The 21996-nt window shown below is 42.7% G+C and overlaps 1 protein-coding gene across 2 annotated transcripts in view; it reads left to right on the top strand.

The window, feature by feature from the left end:
- The window catches only part of LDAH (lipid droplet associated hydrolase), a 339733-nt gene that overhangs the window by 248049 nt on the left and 69688 nt on the right, over nucleotides 1–21996 (top strand). For both annotated transcript variants that reach the window (XM_075341150.1, XM_075341149.1), the window contains exon 6: nucleotides 10114–10196. In XM_075341150.1, coding sequence (XP_075197265.1) covers nucleotides 10114–10196 — 83 coding nt within the window. The remainder of the gene's footprint in view (nucleotides 1–10113; nucleotides 10197–21996) is intronic.

Below are 21996 nucleotides of genomic sequence, written 5' to 3'. Positions count from 1 at the left end.
TGCAGCTAAAAAGGCCAACAAAATTCTGGGATGTATCAAGACAAGCATTGAATCTAGATCAAGAGAGGTCATTATCCCCTATACTCTGCACTGGTCAGACCACACCTGGAATACTGTGTACAGTTCTGAGCCCCCCATATCAAGAAATACATTGATACATTGGAGCTTGTCCAGAGAAGAGCCACCAAGATGGTAGAAGGTCTGCAAACCATGTCATATGAAGAACGGCTAAAAAGAACTAGGGATGTTTACTTTGCAAAAGAGAAGGCTGAGAGGAGACTTAATAGCAGTCTACAAATCTCTGAAAGGAAGTCAGTGCAGAGGGAACCACCCTATTGTCATTAGCACAAGGAAGTACAAGAAGCAATGGGATGAAACTGAAATTAAGAAGATTCAGATTAGACATTAGGAAAAACTTTCTGACAGTGAGAGCAGTCAGGAAGTGGAACAGGAGACCACGGGAGGTGGTGAGCTCTCCATCAATGGAAATCTTCAAGGGGAAACTGGATAAACGTAGCTGGGATGATTTGGGAAATCCTGCACTCGCAGAGGGTTGGACCCGATGGCCCTTGAGGTCCCTTTCAACTCTATCATTCTATGATTTTATGAAACGCGACAGTTTCCTTATCAGTATCTATTTCGTCTTCTGTGGATTGATTAATAAAGTCATTATGAGGTTTTCCTGGATTATTGGAGCCAGAGTTGTTTTTTCCTTATTTCAGCACATAGACCTTGTGATCCGAGCACCTGATGTTGAGTCAGTTGAACTTTCTTTGCTGATCAATAGAGATGGTCAAAAATAGTGTAGAAGTGCAATGACTGCAGCGTCATAACACCAGATCTGTATACACAAAACATTTAAAGGGAAGGTGTAGCTTTTTTTATTTTTGTATTAATAATAGTGATTATGAAATCAAGTATTTTTAATACAAAATTAAACTCACTGTTTATTTAGTTTTTATTTAATTCTAGTTTAACTGAAGCACTGGGGGTTGCCATCTTGGATTTGCTGTGTGTAATGACATTACTCACCGTATTTATTGCAGTGCATTGGGTCTGATAGTCAGACTCCCCCCCTAGACTTAACACAGGAGAGCTCCCTGCTGTGACCTGGACACGCCCCCTGGACTGTCCAGATCACAGCAGAGGGAGGAGATCACCGCCATCTCTGTGGAGCTCGCAATGTATACTATGTGCTGCACTTTCCCCCTGTCACTCGTTCGGCCTGTGTAACTACCGTCTTCAATGACACCCCTTCGCGGACGTGTGGCAGAGCATTGTGGGTGTACATGTGACAGAGAATTGATGGTGGGCGTGCATGTGGCAGATCATTGTGTGCGTGCGTGTGACAGAGCATTGCGGGCGTGCATGAGGCAGAGCATTGCCGGTGGGCGTGCACTAGGCAGCTTTCCTTGGTGACACTTTAGACATTAGGATCACTTTGCAATCACCATCAAAATGGCTCCGCACTATGTCCCTAAACTTCATCTTCCCTTATTTTGTTGGAAACACCCAGATTGGGAGTGGGAGGTGACATCACACACAGGAGAGCCGATTCCACATACTTTTACTGCAGTTTTAATGTGAGCTAGTTCTACAGTGGGATTTCTGTAGGTTTTCAGCACCTGCTCCCCCTAGTGTTTAAGAGTGGAAAATATCAAATTTTTAATTTTTTTATATTTTGCTCAATTAAAAACAAATAATATTTAAACAAAACATTAATACTTTACATTTTTTCTGTTTCAGTACTGATTTTTTTTTTTTTTTGGACAAAACCTTCTGTTTAATTTAGATGCATAAAAAAATAACATTGGTTTCAAAGGTGGAAATAATGGTAATCCTAATAGTAAGATTTATAGAATTTTTAAGTCATCTATACATTCCCCAAGTTACAGTGTTAGCAGTGTTGCTTTTTAGCCCTGAGGTCCTGAATTTCAGTCCGACAAAGGACAACATATACGAGGGTTCTCTTGATAAGCCGCCATCAGATATGACAGTTGCTCATCTTTCTCTTAGAGCACACAAGAGCGCTCAGGCGAACATACACTCCTGTTTGTGGAAGAAATGGCAAAGATGGCAGCCATCTGAATGATTTTTGGGCGGACACTCACCTAATGTGTTTGTGGGGGCTAAAGTATAGAAGAAAATAACTAACAATAAATAAGAGTTTTGATTGTTTGTGACACTTCTGGTAACATTTGGATAATTGCAAATCACCTTGAGGGCTCGTGTAGATGACCGTATTTTCTGACCAAGTTAGATACGACAAAGCATGGGACCACACTCTGACCAATGTTATTCTATGGCGCCGTGCACATCTCCAATTTTTTCCTCAGACCAAGGAGTCTGTCCATGAAAAAAATCCCAGCATGCACAATTTACATCCGGAAATCAGATAGCACTTGGCCATACAAGTCAGTGGGTGTGTGAAAAAATTCGGACTGCACTTGGTTGACATCTGAGTGTGGTCTGAATTTCACAAACTGGCAGAATGAGGAAGATGGAGAATTATTTTTTTCCATGTTTTCCCCATCCAAGAAAATTGGATCACACTCTGATCAGACTCTCGTCAGGGTCTGATGGGAGTGTGATTAGTGTAACTGGACCAATTTTTGCGGATGAGAAAAAATACAGTGATGTGACCCTAACCCTTAGGCGGGCTTTGCACACTACGACATCGCAGGTGCGATGTCGGTGGGGTCAAATTGAAAATGACGTACTTCCGGCATCGCATGTGACATCGTAGTGTGTAAAGGCTCGATGATACAATTAACGAGCGCAAAAGCGTCGTAATCGTATCATCGGTGCAGCGTCGGCGTAATCCATAATTACGCTGACGCGACGGTCCGATGTTGTTCCTCACTCCTGCGGCAGCACACATCGCTGTGTGTGAAGTCGCAGGAGCGAGGAACATCTACCGGCGTCACCGCGGCTTCCGTAGGATATGCGGAAGGAAGGAGGTGGGCAGGATGTTTACATCCTGCTCATCTCCGCCCCTCCGCTCCAATTGGCCACCTGCCGTGTGACGTCGCTGTGACGCCGCACGACCCGCCCCCTTAATAAGGAGGCGGGTTGCCGGCCAGAGCGACGTCCCAGGACAGGTGAGTCCATGTGAAGCTGCCGTAGCGATAATGTTCGCTACGGCAGCTATCACAAGGATATCGCAGCTGCGACGGGGGCGGGGACTATCGCGCTCGGCATCGCAGCATCGGCTTGCGATGTCGCAGCATGCAAAGTACCTCTTAGGCCAGAGTCACACTTGCGTATGATTTGGTGAGTTTTGCATCAGCATCACCTGACACGGCCGCACAGTCCATTGAAAGGAGCGGGTCAGCTTTATAGAAATACATGCATCCGACTCGCTCCTGTCCGAGAATGTGCAGCCATGTTGGGTGATGCCGATGCGAGACTTGCCGAGTCATACGCAAGTGTGACTCTGGCCTTAGGCCGGAGTCACACTTGCGAGTGCCTCGCGTGTAACTCGCGCGAGTCTCGCGTTGTATCACCCGGCACGGCTGCACACTCTCCTGACAGGAGCGTCTCAGCTGCATAGAGGTAGATGCATCTGACCCGCTCCTGTCAGGAGTGTATGCAGCCGTGCCGGGTGATGCAATGAGAGACTCGCGCGAGTTACACGCGAGGCACTCGCAAGTGTGACTCCGGCCTTACTTCAAAAGTTGATCATGGGAAAACACCTTCAACAACTTGATGGAAGATCACAGCTCGAGGGATTGGTAATGAAAAGTTTAGATCACATTTTAATTGTCTTCTTATAAACGACATAAGTTGTCTAATAGTCATTTTATGTCTGTGATTTCGGCTCTGTAAAGTCTGTCCTAAGTCTTGCTGTTAGCATAAAACACGTTTTCTTGGACTGTAGGCATTTTTTCTTCCCATACGACATCGCTGTGTATCCATGTTATGTCACTAAGGACCACAGATGCTTGGCCAAACAAGACTTATGTGGTATGGTTTTACATTTAAGAGGAAAATTAAAAAAAAAAAATATTGGATCGAGAATGTGACAGCAGCGGATGGAATAACAGTGCGCAGCTCGCTCATATGTTGTGTGAAGCATAAACGTCTTGTAAGATGGAGAAATTAGCACACTTGAGACTTCTGCCTGATCACATTGGTGTAACGGAAGCTTGGCTCCGTCACTTGACAGATGATTTCCAGACATCATTTAATAGCGAGATTAATAATATACTTAAAGGGGATGTCCATCCAAATTATGTTTAACATTCATTAAACAATTTTAGTAATAGAAACAGTTTTCTCATATTATATTTCTCTTCTTTTCCACTTTCATATTCCGACCATTTTTTCTCGCTAGGTCTGCTGAGTCTGTTTTGTCAGCTAGGTCTCTAGCAACCGTAATGCATAAAATGAATAAATTTCTTTATAGATTCCTGTTATCATGAGATTACCAGCACTGTGTGAATTATTTGCACCTCCTGTTACCAATCAGTAAAGCAGGCTTTACACGCTGCGATCTTGCTAGCGAGATCACAAGCGATCGTACCCGACCCAGTCGGTTGTGCGACACGGGCAAATCGCTGCCTCTGCCGCACAACATCGCTAACACCCGTTACACGGACTTACCTTCCCTGCGACGTCACTCTGGCCGGCGATCCACCTCCTTCCTAAGGGGGCAGTTCGTGCGGCGTCACAGTGACGTCACACGGCAGGCGTCCAATAGAAGCGGAGGGGCGGAGATGAGCGAGACGTAACATCCCGCCCACCTCCTTCCTTCCGCATTGCCAGTGGATGCAGGTAAGGAGATGTTCGTCGCTTCTGCGGTGTCACACATAGCGATGTGTGCTGCCGCAGGAACGATGAACAACATCGCTAATAAGCAGAAAAAGATTTTTTGTTTCAGGACGACCTCTCCGCGGCAAACGATTTTGACCGCTTTTGCGATCGTTTAAGGGTGCTCATAAGTGTCACACACTGTGCGATATCGTGAATGACGCCAGATGTGCGTCACAAACACCGTGACCCCAACGATAATTCATTAACGATATCGTAGCATGTAAAGCCCGCTTAAGTATTGGAATTATGTTATTGATCGGTAACTGCGGTGCTAAAGGTGTACACAGCGGTGTTGTAGTTAAAAGTGTACAATCTCGCGATAACACACAAGGTTTTCCATTTTGACAGTAAAGGCGGCGTTACACGAGATGATATATCGTGCAATCGCATGAGCGATCGCACCCGCCCCCGTCGTTTGTGTGTCACGGGCAATTTGTTGCTTGTGGCGCACAAAGTCGTTTACCCCCGTCACATGTACTTACCACCAGAACGACCTCGCTATGGGCGGCGAACATCCTTTTCCTGAAGGGGGAGGGACGTTCGGCATCACAGCGACGTCACACAGCGGCCGCCCAATAGAAGCGGAGGGGCGGAGATGAGCGGGATGTAACATCCCGCCCACCTCCTTCCTTCCGCATTGCCGGCGGGACGCAGTTAAACTGTGTTCGTCGTTCCTTGGGTGTCACACGGAGCAATGTGTGTGTGCTGCCTCGGGAACGACGAACAACCGGCGCGCAGAAGGAGGAACGACTTTATGAAAATGAACGACGTGTCAACGAGCAACGATAAGGTGAGTATTTTTGCTCATTCACAGTCGTTCGTAGCTGTCACACGCTACGATATCTCTAACGATGCCGGATGTGCGTCACAGAATCCATGACCCCCGACGACATATCGCCCGATATATCGTAGCATGTGACGCTGCCCTAAGGGTTACTGGGGAGGTTTGTGGGATGCCATTCTTGGATCTCAAAATCTGAAAGTTCAGTGCTGACCCCCTTAAAGTCACCTCATTAATAAATTGAGTCCACCTGTGTTTAATATATTCTCAGTATAACTACAGCTGTTCTGTGAATGCTTCAAAGGTTTGTGAGAGAACATTAATGATCAAGCTGCAACATAAAAACTAAGGAACACACCGGACAGGTCAGAGATAAAGTTGTTGAGAAAAGTAAAGTAAGGTTAGGTTATAAAAATATCCTGAGCTATGAACATCTCACTGTTCAGTCCATTATCCAAAAATGGAATGAGTATGGCATAACTGCAAACCTACCAAAACATGGCCTTCATCCTAAACTGATATCCCCAAGCAAGGAGAGCACTAATTAGAGAAGCAGCTAAGATACCTATTTTCACTCTAGAGGAGCTGCAGAGATCCACAGCTTAGATGATATAATCTGTGCACAGGACAACTATTAGTCATATACTCCACAAATCTGGCCTTTATGAAAGAGGGGCAAGAAAAAAGACATTTTTGGAAGCAAGTCATAAGAAGTCCTGTTTGCAGTTTGCAAAAGCCCATTGAGGGAACACAGCGAGCATGTGGAAGAAGGAGTTTTGGTGAGATGAGACCAAAGTAGAACTATTTGGACTAACTGCAAAATGCTACAGTATTTGTCAAGGAAAATTATCACTACACATCATCCTGAAAAACCATCCCCACCGTCACACATGATGGTGGCAGCATCATGCTGCGGGGATTCTTTTCTTCAGCAGAAGCAGGGAAGCTGGTCAGAGTTGGCTGGAAGATGACGGAGCTAAATATAGGCAATCCTGGAGGAAAACCATTTAGAGACTGCAAAAGACTTGAGCTTGGGGCATAGGCTCACCTTCCAGCAGGATAATGACCTCATATTGCCAGAGCTACAATGGAGGGTTTAGAGAAGAGCATATGCATGTGTGTGAATGGCTCAGTCACAGTCCAGACCAAAATCCCATTGAGAATCTGTGACAAAACTTGAAAATTGCTGATCACAGACATCTCCATCCAATCTCACTGAGCTAGAACTATTTTACAAAGAAAAATAGGCAAAAATGTCACCTCTAGATGTGCAAAGCTGCTGGAGACATAAACCAAAAGACAAGAAGCAGTAATTGCAGCAAAAGGTGGTCCTGCAAAGTATTGACTCAGGGGGCTGAATACAAATGCACCTCACAATTTTCAGATTTATAGTTTTCTTACTTTATAGTTCACAAATACTTGCTAATTAGTGTTGGTATACCACATAAAATCCTAATAAAATACATTTACATTTGTGGGTGAAATGTGAAAAAAACAAATATGGAAAAGTTCACGGGGTATACGGTAAATACCTTTTAAGGCACTAATTCTAAAATTTCTTTTTTTTAAATCAGATCTTTTTTTATTAAATCATTAGGGATCAATACAGAGAGTATTTCACTTTTCATATAACTGATAACAATAAACAGATAAACACATGTGATTTATAAATCAGGTTCTTTCTCTGCATATATGTAAATATAATAGAGTTCTCAAATCATAGTTATATTATATAGCTTGAGCCTACAAACCTCGTGGCTCTACAAATAAACAAAACTTAAATTATGCAATAATGCCTCAGACTAACAGGAACACCTCCTCCATCAGCCGTGTCGCTCCACATCATATTGCTGTACTCTCCTGCTCCTCCCTCTCCGTGCAGTCATCCATGAAACCATTCCAGTCCTCTCTCACCTCTTCATTCAAAGTCCATTTCGCCACAGAAAAAACTAGTTTTAATTCCCTTCCTCACACACGCCATCACTGCAGGCACAACAGTAACCGGTCCAGCATTGCATCCCGAACCAGTGCACTAGAGGGTAGGCCCGGCAACTCCATCCATGGCCGCCAAATGTTGTAAAACTTTTTCAATGTTTTTCTTTTTAAATAAACTCCCCTTTCCAATCTTATGACGTTATTTAATTTGTTTTTGAGCTCTGGTAATGTTGGTGGTAGAGGGTCTAACCAGTGATATGCAAGTAGCTTTCTTGCTTGGTACAAGATACGTGCTATTCCCAGGGCTGTTGGAGAATCCGGATCCACTTCTCCTTCCCATAGACTCAACAGGCACAGGCGGGGACTAATTCTAAAATTTCTAGGAATTAAAATCTGCTTTTGAGGACTTTATATTTAATTTTATTTCTGAGCTGCGCGGTGGCTCAGTGGTTAGCACTACAGTCCTGCAGCACTGTAGCCCTGGGTTCAAATTCCCCTCTGACAACATCTGCAAGGCATTTGTATGTTCTCCCCGTGTTTGTGTGGGTTTCCTCTGGGTTTTCCAGTTTCCTCCCACATTCCAAAGACATACTGATAAGAAATTTACAGTTGAAACCAGAAGCTGACATCCACTATCTAAAAATACACATCTGCAGGTTTTTCTCACTATCTGACATGAAATCAGAATAAACCTTTCCCGTTTTAGGTCAATTAGGAACCAAAATTATTTATATTTGCCAATTACCAGAATAATGAGAGAGGAAATATTTTAAAGCATTTTTATTACTTTCTGGAAAGTCAAAAGTTTACATTCACAAAGAGTACTATGCCTTTAAATAACATGGGACAGCCCATATGATGATGTCTTGTCTTTGGAAGCTTCTGATAGGTTTATTGGCAACATCTGAGTTAGAGACACTCCTGTGGATGTATTTTAATGCACACAAACTGTCACACATGGAGTAGGAGATGTCCGTATGTACCGCGTGACACACGCGTTCGGACCGACGAGCGTCTGACGTACTACAAAAACATAAACAAAGGGGGGACACTTTAACAATTGTTGGCCCTATAGCTAGAGAGAGAGGTGAGGGGACACCTCCTGAACTCACCTCAAGCTGTTACCTGAGCTCCCTAGCGTCCCTTTACAGGGTTTTTCATCCTGTTGCTGAGCTGTATACCTAATTCCTCACTAGCCCTGCAAACACCCTAGGCTAGGGAAATAGCCAGCGGGAGACACTAGCCCCACCGTGGCACTAATAAACATGGAAGGAAAGAATAGACAGACGGGGATAAACAGAAGGATACAAACACTAAACTTCACAGCAACAGAATGGGCACAGGACAATTCCTCAGCAGCTCCTTCCACCAGGATGGCCAGAGTAGAATGAATTCTAACAACAGCAAGGACTGCTGGGAAAGCTCCACTATTTAAACCTAAATAAGTGTGGGATCCAAGCAGCTACAGCTGACCTGCACTGCTATGAGCTACTGGGAACAAAAACTGAAATTAACTACTGAGACGCCAAAGGAAAGGAAATTTCGTTCAAATGAGGAGTGTAGATGGAGATGGGAGGCCCCCGATCTAAAGCTAAAGCTGTCACTAGTCTCAAAACAGCAGGGAGACGACCGCGACAAAAACACACTGCTTCTTTGTGTAACATCATGTGAAAGTCAAAAGAAATCAGCCAAGATCTCAGGAAGAGAATTGTGGACTTGCAGAAGTCTCGTTCATCCTTGGGTGCAATTTCCAGATACCGGAAGGTGCCTCATTCATTTGTACAAACAATTATACGCAAGTACAAACAAGATGGGAATGTCCAGCCATCATACCGCTCAGGGAGGAGATGGGTTCTGTGTAACAGAGATGCTTTGGTCCGACATGTGAATATCAACCCAAGACCAAATGCAAAAGACTAAGCAATGTCTGATTTGCCGGTATCCAACACTCAGCATCTTCGCCGATCAGCTGTTTCCGGTGCCACCCGCGGCCGGAAATGTTCAGTTCCGGAGCTGCCCAGTCTTCTGATAGCGGGCGAGTACTGCACATCTGTCTCCTCTTGATTTGAATGGGAGACGGATGTGCAGTATCCAGCCAAGGATCCTATCACAGTGTGGAGCAGCTCCAGAACTGAGCATTTTTGGCTGTCTGCTACCGCCACCGGCACCGAGAACAGTTGATCGGTGGGAAGCGGAATGTCAGACCCCGGCCGTTCTGACATTGATGACCTATTCTAATGATACGCTATCAACGTAAAACTAGTAAACAACCTCTTTAACTATGTAAAAATGACCCATCTTGTTTTTTTACATGTACTTAAAAAGTGAAAAAATAAGTATTATATTTAATAACATGGATTATTCTTGATTTCTTTTTCATAAAAGTTGTTAAATCTAATCATTTTTTTGTTTTGATGTTTATTATTTTTTTTCACTAAGTTTAGATTTGATATCTACACCTATATATATATTAATATATATATATATATATACATATATATATATATATATATATATATATATATATATATTACCCCCACTAATTACAAATTTATTTTTTATTGTTTATTTCTTTTTTTCAGCAAATGCCATGTACATGGGAAGTCAAGAAATGGTGAAGGTCGTTGAAAGAGATAACGCCACAATCAAGCAAAATTTAAGCAAGGTGCTTCATTTTTCTTTCTTTTATCCTGGTATATTCATCTGGGCCCCTTCCAGACTCCAGCCATTGAAACAAGACCCTTACCTTCAATGAGCTGAGGTCAAGACAATCAATAAAACTGCTTTCACACTACGTTTTTTTAACATCCGTCATGAACGTTTTTTTGCTGCAAAAGTGGATTCTGTTTTTGCAAAGAAAAACGCATGCAAACGCATGTGTTATTTTGCAGGATCCTGTCACTTTAAGTTTATGGGCGGGCATTGGAGTCATGTGATCGGGAGTGAGGGGAACTGAACGTGAAAGACTGGGAGCCGACATCTAACAGCTGTGGAGGCTCGTAACCAAGGTAAACATCGGGTAACTTGCTTGGATACCCGATATTTACATTGGTTACGAGCGTCTGCAGCTGTTAGGAGCCAGCTCCCTGCACACGTAACCAAGATAAACATCGGGTAACTAAGACCGCGGTTACCCGATGTTTACCTTAGTTATGAGTGTCTGCAGCTGCTAGGAGCCGGCTGCCTGCTCCCTGCACACGTAACCAAGATAAACATCGGGTAACTAAGACCGCGGTTACCCGATGTTTACCTTGGTTACGAGTGTCCTCCGCTCTCAGGCGGGGGAGAGTGGAGAGAGAGGGAGAGAGGGGGAGAGAGGGGGAGGGAGGGGGAGAGAGAGACTGATCACGCGAGGCTGGTTTCTCTGCATGCTCAGTAGAGCAAGCAAGATCCTGTCTATCAGCATGCCAGCGTTCACCTGCGTTTGCGTGCAGTATAGTCAGGATCCAGCAATTTGCAGTATTTGGACGCAGCTCAAAAACGCTACAAGTAGCGTTTTTGAAAAAAGTTAAAAAACTGCAAGTCGCTGGATCCTCACTATAACGCACACAAACGCAGGTGAACGCATGTTGACGCGAGTCCCATTGCAAATGCATTAAAATAAAAACGCATTTGCACTGGATCCGTTTTTGCGTTAAAAAAAGTTCATGATGGATGTTAAAAAAACGTAGTGTGAAAGCAGCCTAAGTCACTATAGACCATATCCTGAACATTTCTACACAGATGTGATGGTGGCGAAACCTTTTTTATGGCCATGCTATCCGTGTGACTAACATACTGTTTTGGACCATAGTGGCCGCTAGTATAAAGCTTCCATTAGATCCAGATTCTAACAAGTAGGATTAGTATTGGTCATTGTAAACATGAATTAAGTTCCTATATTGGATGAAACACTTACGTATTCCAAATGTACTTGATATACGAATTAGCTTTCCTCCATTAAGTAGAAAGCTATCTTTTGGTGCCAACTTTTGGACGCAACCACCCTATAAGTCACTGTCAACTTATTAAGATGCTTTGCCACATAACTTATCCTACTGAAGGGGTGATCAGGCACTAATTCTTATTTCATACCACTATATACGTACCTATTATAATTACCGTATTTTTCAGGCTGTAAGAAAACATAAGATGCATCCTAGATTTAGACAGCATAAAATAGGAAAAATATTGTTCCTATTTTTTAAATCTTCCGTGGTGGTGTCAAGTGGAAGGATCATTAGCGCTAATTTTATTGTACTGGGATGGAATAGGAAATAATAAATCTGTTATTGCTTCTCTACAGTGTGTGTATTATACTCACACACAGCTCTGCTACATTCAGATTTGCACTTAAAAACCCAGCTCTGCTACATGCACAATTGCATTAACATACACAGCTCTGCTACATGTACATTGACACTTAGGTCGGCTTTGCACACTACGACATCGCAGGTGCGATATCAGTAGGGTCAAATTCAAAGTGACGCACATTCGGCGTCGCTCTCGATATCGTAGTGTGTAAATCATTTTTGATACGATTAACAAGCGCAAAAGCGTCGAAATCGTATGATCGGTGTAGCGTCTGACATTTCCATAATTTCGGAAGGACTGATGTTACGATGTTGTTCCTCGTTCCTGCGGCAGCACACATCGCTGTGTATGAAGCCGCAGGAGCGAGGAACATCTCCTTACCTGCGTCCTGTGGCTCACGCCGGCTATGCGGAAGGAAAGAGGTGGGCGGGATGTTTACGTCCCGCTCATCTCCGCCCCTCCGCTTCTATTGGCCGCCTGCCTTGTGACGTCGCTATGACGCCGCACAACCCGCCCTCTTAATAAAGAGGCGGGTCGCCGGCCAGAGCGACGTCGCAGGGCAGGTGAGTGCATGTGAAGCTGCTGTAGCGATAATGTTCGCTATACCAGCTATCACAAGATATCGCAGCAGCGACGGGGGCGGGGACTATCATGCTCGGCATCGCAAGCATCGACTTGCGATGTCGTAGTGTGCAAAGTGCCCCTTAGATATACAGTTCTGCTACACATACAGCTACGCTTACATACACAGCCCTGCTACATGTATACTTACACACACAGCCCTGCTATATGCACGTTTACACACACACAGCTCTGCTACATGCACGTTTACACTTACACACACAGCGCTGCTACATGTACAGTTACACTCACATACACAGCTCTGTTACATAAACTGTTACACTTACATACACAGCTCTGCCACATGTACAGTTATACTTACATACAGTCATATGAAAAAGTTTGGGCACCCCCTATTAATGTTACCCTTTTTTCTTTATAACAATTTGTTTTTCTGCAACAGCTATTTCAGTTTCATATATCTAAAAACTGATGGACTGAGTAATATTTCTGGATTGAAATGAGGTTTATTGTACTAACAGAAAATGTGCAATCCGCATTTAAACAAAATTTGACCGGTGCAAAAGTATGGACACCTCAACATAAAAGTGACATTAATATTTTGTAGATCCTCCTTTTGCAAAAATCACAACCTCTAGTCGCTTCCTGTAGCTTTTAATGAGTTCCTGGATCCTGGATGAAGGTATATTTGACCATTCCTGTTTACAAAACAATTCCAGTTCAGTTAAGTTTGATGGTCGCTGAGCATGGACAGCACGCTTCAAATCATCCCACAGATGTTCAATGATATTCAGGTCTGGGGACTGGGATGGCCATTCCAGAACATTGTAATTGTTCCTCTGCATGAATGCCTGAGTAGATTTGGAGCGGTGTTTTGGATCATTGTCTTGCTGAAATATCCATCCCCTGCGTAACTTCAACTTCGTCACTGATTCTTGCACATTATTGTCAAGAATCTACTGATACTGAGTTGAATCCATGCGACCCTCAACTTTAACAAGATTCCCGGTGCCGGCATTGGCCGCACAGCCCCAAAGCATGATGGAACCTCCACCAAATTTTACTGTGGGTAGCAAGTGCTTTTCTTGGAATGCCGTGTTTTTTTGCCTCCATGCATAACGCCTTTTTGTATGACCAAACAACTCAATCTTTGTTTCATCAGTCCACAGGACCTTCTTCCAAAATGTAACTGGCTTGTCCAAATGTGCTTTTGCATACCTCAGGCGACTCTGTGGCATGCTTGCAGAAACGGTTTCTTTCGCATCACTCTCCCATACAGCTTCTCCTTGTGCAACGTGCGCTGTATTGTTGACCGATGCACATTGACACCATCTGCAGCAAGATGAAGCTGCAGGTCTTTGGAGGTGGTCTGTGGATTTTCCTTGACTGTTCTCACCATTCTTCTTCTCTGCCTTTTTGATATTTTTCTTGGCCTGCCACTTCTGGGCTTAACAAGAACTGTACCTGTGTTCTTCCATTTCCTTACTATGTTCCTCACAGTGGAAACTGACAGTTTAAATCTCTGAGACAACTTTTTGTATCCTTCCCCTGAACAACTATGTTGAATAATCTTTGTTTTCAGATCATTTGAGAGTTGTTTTGAGGAGCCCATGATGCCACTCTTCATAGGAGATTCAAATAGGAGAACGACTTGCAAGTGGCCACCTTAAATACCTTTTCTCATGATTTGGATACACCTGCCTATGAAGTTCAAAGCTCAATGAGGTTACAAAACCAATTTAGTGCTTTAGTAAGTCAGTAAAAAGTAGTTAGGAGGGTTCAAATCAAGAAATTGATAAGGGTGCCCATACTTTTGCATCGGTTAAATTTTGTTTAAATGCGGATTGCACATTTTCTGTTAGTACAATAAACCTCATTTCAATCCAGAAATATTACTCAGTCCATCAGTTATTAGATATATGAAACTGAAATAGCTGTTGCAAAAAACAAAATTGTTATAAAGAAAAAAGGTTAACATTAATAGGGGTGCCCAAACTTTTTCATATGACTGTACACAACTCTAGTACATGTACAGTTACACTTACATACACAGCTCTGCTACATGCACATTTACACTCACATACACAGCTCTAGAACATGTACAGTTGCACTTACATCCACAGCTCTGCTACCTGCATATTTACACACACCACTCCATAGATCAGTGCAGAGCAGGAGGAGAGCGAGCAGTGCTCTGTGATCGGGAGGGCACGGTGTCTGCGTTCCCCTTCATGATATGGAGCTGCCTCTGGGCTATAAGACGCACACACTTTTTAGTAAGAGTTTTTCTTGTTACAAAGTGCATCTTATAGCCTGAAAAATACACTACTACTCTAACCACTTTCCTAATGTACTTCATTTACAAATTCACAACCTTTCCCCCGCTTTACTTTAACTTCCAGTCAGTGTTTTGTTTTTTTTCTTACTTCCAATGAGGATTTGTTTGAGTCTCCCAAAGGAATCGTCATCAGGGGCAGGGGCTGGTGTCACATTCGCTTCCCTGTTGAAATGGGAAATCATCAGGCACTTTTTTTTTCCAGAGGCCAGGCTGTGTCTTTTCTACCAGTTGTCAATTCCGACGCATGCCCGGTATGGATCCCTTCCTGGCTTCGCTCCTTTGTTACACTCCTCCATTAGCTCGTTGTGCTCCCTCACCACCTTACCAGTGGCCTTTATTGTGCATGCAATTGTTTTAATTTTGATGCAAGTTCAGTACCTTCTTGCTAATCACTGCATGCATAATACAGGGAACACATAAGCCAATGAAGGAGCGCAACCAATTTTAAGTATTGTGTACAATTTTGTACTCCTGGTAATAAAAAGTGCGTAACTACGTAACTATATAGTAGAGCCGATGCAGACAAGAGCATCTAAGGTAATTAAATGAATGGGTGGACTGCAGTACCAACATAGGCAGGGGTGGAACAATCGCATTTGCAGGGGTCGCGGCCAGTGGTGAGGGGACCCGCCAATCCCCGCTCCTGTTTCAGCTAGATGTGCATCCGAGGGCACACATGCAACTGAAATGCATTGCAGCACAGCAGAGATCCATCTGGCCCCTACACTGCAATACAAGTTGCCAGCTTAACAGTGGGTACATATATAGTGAAAAAAACAATCCCTTATTAAAATTCAATTTTTATTAAATATATCTTAAAAATTCTATGAAGACATGTACCATCATTAGAATTTTTTCCCTGTCTCCCTGGGCCTCCTGATGAACCGGATTAGAGGGCGGAGAAACGCGTCGAGGCAGTGCGAATGCACTTGATAAAGGGAAGTTAATGCATCAGCTTAAAATGATATTTATTCATGTGTACTGATTGTGTAGACTGGCATTGTTCCAGAGGTTAGGATTTGCTTTAAAGCAAGTTTAATGTGTTATCTTAAATTTTTGGGATGACCTGGTAATTGGACTATTTCCTCCCCTGCATCCGAATTTATTCTGGTCAAAATTGGGGTATACCAATCTGATCTCGGTATTGGGGCGCTGTGGTACCTAGTATCCCTGTTTTTTGATGGATGATCAGTGAACTAGACAGTTTGGTTTCTGGTCGTGTATAAACCAATGACCAGCTATTTTGAGTATATTATTTAGACAGCTGGTTGGGGCATGTATTATCCCTTACATGAATTTATGACCTGCTGAATTTGAGCATATTAACTGAATAAGGGGTAGTGACATCTATTTTCCCTGTATATGATTTATGACCAGCTGAGTTGGAGCATATTGAACAGGTGGAGTGATATTTTGCCCCCTCCTAAGGCTGTGTGGTGGGGGAGAGAGTCCAACCAATAATATAGAAGTGACTTGCTCAGGCATTTTTCCGCATATGGTAGGGTATTTAATAGGGTAAGTCAGGGATAGCCACCGAGGAACGGGGGCGCCCGGCTAAGTTAAGGTAATTTACCTCCGTCGGTAGGAAGGTGTGAGATCGTAGGTCCTAATAGGGCCAGATTAATCCCATTTGGGAGCCCATACCCCCGGCTTTACTACCTCTGATTGTATCTAGTACAGGGGTGGCTACCCTGGTGTATATTTATATTACCCTGATATACTTTTGTAGGTGAATCACTTGGGAATTTTTAAGATATATTTAATAAAAATTGAATTTTAATAAGGGATTGTTTTTTTTCACTATATATGTACTTTCTGACTTCCCTAAAAAATATTTTTGGTTGTCAGCTTAACAGTGGCCAGCAGCTGATATCAGCATCCCCGTGACTGATGGCGGTGCAGGACAGTAATGTCATGTGATGCTATAGCACAGTGACATTACTGTCACTGTCCAGCTCCGTTAGGTTGGATGGTGAACGTTGGTGGATGCCATTTTCAGGTCTCTACAGAGATGCTCAATTGGGTCAAGAGCACTCTGGAAGAGGTTTTCTTCCAGGATATCTCTGTACATGGCCACATTCAGCTTTCCTTCAATTGCAACCAGTTGTCTTCTCCCTGCAGCTGAAAAACACCCCCATAGCATGATGCTGCCACCACCATGTTTCACTGTTGGGATTGTATTGGGCAGGTGATGAGCAGTGCCTGGTTTTCTCCACACATACTGTTTATAATTATGACCAAAAAGTTCTATCTTCATCGCATCAGACCAAAGAATCTTATTTCTCATAGTCTCGGAGTCCTTTATGTGTTTTTTTGCAAACTCTATGCGAACTTTCAAGTCTTACACTGAGGAAAATCTTCCATCGGGCCACTCTGCCATAAAGGCCTGATTGGTGGAGGGCTGCAGTGATAGTTGACTTTGCAGAACTTTCTCCCATCTCTCTACTGCACCTTTGGAGCTCAGCCACAGTGATCTTGGGGTCCTTCTTTACCTATCTCACCAAGGCTCTTCTCCCACAATTGCTCAGTTTGGCTGGACGGCCAGGTCTAAGAAGAGTTCTGGTGGTCTCAAACTTCTTCCATTTAAGGATTATGGAGGCCACTGTGCTCTTAGGAACCTTGAGTGCTGCAGAAATTCTTTTGTAACCTTGGGCAGATATGTGCATTACCACAATTCTGTCTCTGAGCTCCTTGGGCAGTTCCTTTGACCTCATGATTCTCATTTGGTCTGACATGCACTATAAGCTGTGAGGTCTTATATAGACAGGTGGGCGCCTTTCCAAATCAAGTCCTATCAGTTTAATTAAACACCGCTGGACTCAAATGAAGAAGTAAAACCATCTCAAGGAGGATCACAAGGAAATGGACAGCATGTGACTTAAATATTTATGTCTGAATACTTATGACCATGTGATATTTCAGTTTTTGTTGTTTAATGTGCAAAAAATTCTACATTTCTATTTTTTTGCTGTCAAGATGGGTGCAAAGTGTACATTAATAAAAAAAATGAACTTTTTTGAATATACCAATGGCTGCAATAAAACAAAGAGGGAAAAATTTAAAGGGGTCTGAATACTTTCCGTACCAACCATGTGAGCCAGGGAGGGTGAGTCCATTTTTTTTTCTTGTGTTAAAGACAGATTGGAGGAATATATCAGTAAGATGACATATTTGCCAGGATGGGGACATATATACCAGGAGGGAGACATATATACCAGGAGGAGCCCAGAATGTGTACATATACACCAGGAGGAGCCCAGAATGTGTACATATATACCAGGAGAAGCCCAGAATGTGTACATATATACCAGGAGGGGCCCAGTATGGGGACATATCTACCAGGAAGGACCCTGATGGGGACATATATACCAGGAAGTGGACATATTTAACAGGAAGATTACATATTTACCAGGAGGGTCCCAGGATGGGGACATATATACCAGGAGGGAGACATATTTACCAGAAGGGGGACATATATATCATGAGGGGGACATATAAACCTTAATGGGGACATATAAGCCAGAAGGGGTCAAGAATGGGGACATATATACCAGGAAGGGGACATATTTCCTAGGATAGTGACATATATATCAGGAAGAGCTCAGGATAGGGACATATACTGTATACCAGGAAGGGGACATATTTCCCAAGGTGGGGCCCAGGATGGGAACATACATACCAGGACGTGGGACGTATTTACCTGGATGGGGGCATATATACCAAGATGGGAAACATATATATAAGATTGCGGGGCATATTTACCAGGGTGGCAGGCACATATACCAAGATGGGGGACATATTTACCTGAATAGGCCCAGGAGTGACATATATACCAGGATGGGGGACATACTTACCAGGAAGGAGCCTAGGATAGGTACATAAGAACAGGATTGCGGACATTACTATATAATGGGTGCAGGGCAAATCGTATGTCTTGAGAAGGTTTAGAACACTGACTGTTCAAAGACATATATATATATATATATATATATATATATATATTAGGGACTATCTCAGATGGGTACACCTTGACGAGGTGAGACAGCTTTTTACCTTTTTTCAAAAATGTATACACTAAGTACCCTGTTATTAAGCACTTTATCTATAGTCAGGGAATTTTTCATGCAATTTTCTCTTTGGTTTTTTTCTAGTCTTAGGGCTGTAATTCACATGCTTAATGTTGCATGTTTACTGAACATTGTTTCTGCTCAGGTTTTTTGTGTTTTTATATATATATATATATTAGGGACTGTCTCAGATGGGTACACCTTGACGAGGTGAGACAGCTTTTTACCTTTTTTCAAAAATGTATACACTAAGTACCCTGTTATTAAGCACTTTATCTATAGTCAGGGTATTTTTCATGCAATTTTTTCTTTGGTTTTTTTCTAGTCCTAAGGCTGTAATTCACATGCTTAATGTTGCATGTTTACTGAACATTGTTTCTGCTCAGGTTTTTTGTGTTTTTATATATATATATATATATATATATATATATATATATATATATATATATATATATATATATATATTCATTGAACAGGTCAAAGTAGGGCCTTGATGCCTTTCTTGAAAAATATATAATTATTTAAAGTAATGGGTAAGGTTTCTGAAAATGGCACACTGGTCCAGGGATTTATTTTACATTGGGGAAGAAAGCACATCCTGATACTTAGTGCAAATACCATCCACCTTATTAGGGTTTTTACTTTTTTTGGGTCAACACAGTAGGATTATAGGTGGGACTTAATAGTCCTGTGCCTTTCATCGGATTATGTAATTGGTCCACCATCAGTATTGCCATAGACTGTGATCACATCTATTATACAGTCTATGGCAATACTGATGGTGGACACAACCAGGGACAATACAAACAAGTATTCGTCCGCATGGGCCATTTTGGGCCATTTTGAATCCAGGAAATAAAGAAGAGTCCACAGAAGAATGAAGAAGAAGAGGTATTTTCTCTTTTACTGTACAACAAGTTAAGACACTGGCCAGTCTGTAAGGTCTACCGGGGCAAATATAAATTTGTATTACTCCCGGTAGACCGTAATGACTGCACAGAACCTATCATATAGTAAGCATTGATTTTGTTAGTTACTTTTCCTCAATTCTTCATGTTCTAGAATCAGATTGCTCCTATTATACACTGATGTAACTCAAGATGCTGTTTTGGCAAGTTTAATTGGACAAGAGTCCTCACACTAGAAAAAAAGAAAAACTTTATAACCTATACACACACATTTTATTTTTTATTACTTACCCCTTGTGGCAAATTTATTTACTCTCTCATCATTAAAATGTGTTTTAGACCAAAAAGAAATAATTTGGGGCTTGTATTCTACAGTTAACATAATGTACCTTTAGCCCTTAGCAGATTCCTTGATGTTGTGTTTACCAAAAACCAAAAGATTAGTGGGGACTGCCCTTTGATTTCGGGGACTGCCCTTTGATTTCGGGGATACCGTCTTCTGGTGTTCTAAAAAAAAAGTTCTGGAAACTTTTTTTTTAACCTTTTAACTAGATGAAAGCTGCACAGAACTGGCAACCTTTTTAATGTGTAGTTTATAGACAGGGCAAGTGGGTTAAAATTATACGGGTTGGAAGTTTATAAAAACAAAAAATAAAAGCCAAGTTGCTTTACAGTTGGCAAGTTACTACTCGAGAGAAGAAGAAAAAACCTCACAGTGCTTAGTAGTTAGAGCGACCATAAGTTAAAAGCCAATCTTAACACCTGGCTGTGCCAGCGCCAGTGAAATAGATCAGTTATTGCTGGATCCGGCTTACATCTTGTGTTCCTGAGCCTATGGGAGATGAGGCACTAAATTATTCCAGTCCCACACTGAGTGCAGGTTTAGGAATACTTAGTACTGGCAATGGACAGATTGAAAATATTTTCCTTTGTGATTCCACGCTCCCAATATAGTTGTGCTAATTAGTTCAATAAATGTTTGCTTTTACTTTTTTTTTTCGCCACTTTTGCATCGTGAGCCAATTTAATGCGTATTGTACTATTTTCCGTGTAGTCGGTGCCGGTCAGCAGGTCTTTCACCACAGATGTGTCTTTCTTTACCTTTCCTCTTGGTTTGGGGTTTCCCGAGATGTGCGGCGCGGTACGACAAGCTTTGTCAAAAAATTGTTTTACAACAGTTTTTCTATATTTTCTTTAAGTTGATCATCTTACTCCATTTTTGTCATTTATTTTAAGCCAAGAGAAAAGGTAAGAAAAGACACCTTTGTATATTTTCTACACGTCATTCACCCAAGAGAGAATTATACACCATCAAAATTCATTTTCTTGTTACATCGGTCAAGGGATAAAGCATGGAGCAAGTAAGCAGTCAGGCCGCTTTCACATTGCGTTTTAACCTACGTTCACTGGTCCCGTTGGGGCATCCGTCCGAACCCCCCTTCCCCCCCATAAAACGTGTTTTGGACGCATGCGTTGACGGGGCCAATGACTATAATGGAGCAGACGGAGTCAGCGTGTGCTCTGTCTTGCACCATTTTCGGGAGTATTTGTTGTCTGCAGGTGGACACCCAGACGTAGTAGACTGCATCAGGTTTCCATCTGCAGAAAGAGTGTACGCCCGAAAATGGTGCAACAAGACAAAACAATCACTGATCTCGGGAAGACCAGCCAGAGAAAACACTGCCGGCAGCCAACGAGGGCGCTCCTTGGCTAGGTCCTTCCCGGAGGGATATCTGGCTATTTTCTGTGTCGATACTCCTAACAGAGGCTCCACGGACTTTATTTGATTCGAAAATGGTGCAAGACAGAGCACACGCTGACTCCATCTGCTCCATTACAGTCAATAGCCCCATCGACGCATGCGCCTGAAACACAATTTTTTTTTTTGGGTGGGACGGGGGTTCGGACGGATTCCCCGACGGGACCAGTGAACATAGATGAAAATGCAATGTGAAAGCGGCCTAATGTTCAAGCAGGAAAAATCGACAAGCGGAAAGATGTTAGAGACTTTTACAAGAGCCAAATTGTGAGGGTCCATAGGAGGGTCAGAGCATCTTGAAAAGAGCAGGACAATGCGGTGGCTACAGCATTCAATGGTTAGTGCCAATGAAATGTGATCCAAAGAAGAGCAACTTGTTAACTGGCGATAATGTTATGGGCGCACAAGGCTTATTGACGTACATGGGGAGTACAGGCTACCCCATCTAATCCGATCCCACAGAATACTGGCCAGAGTGCCCATGTTGACCTCCGATTACTGACAAAAGTGCCTATGAT

The sequence above is a fragment of the Anomaloglossus baeobatrachus genome, chromosome 3, assembly GCF_048569485.1.
Source record: "Anomaloglossus baeobatrachus isolate aAnoBae1 chromosome 3, aAnoBae1.hap1, whole genome shotgun sequence".
Classification (NCBI taxonomy): Eukaryota; Metazoa; Chordata; class Amphibia; order Anura; family Aromobatidae; genus Anomaloglossus; species Anomaloglossus baeobatrachus.
This window is presented reverse-complemented; position numbering and strand designations above follow the sequence as displayed.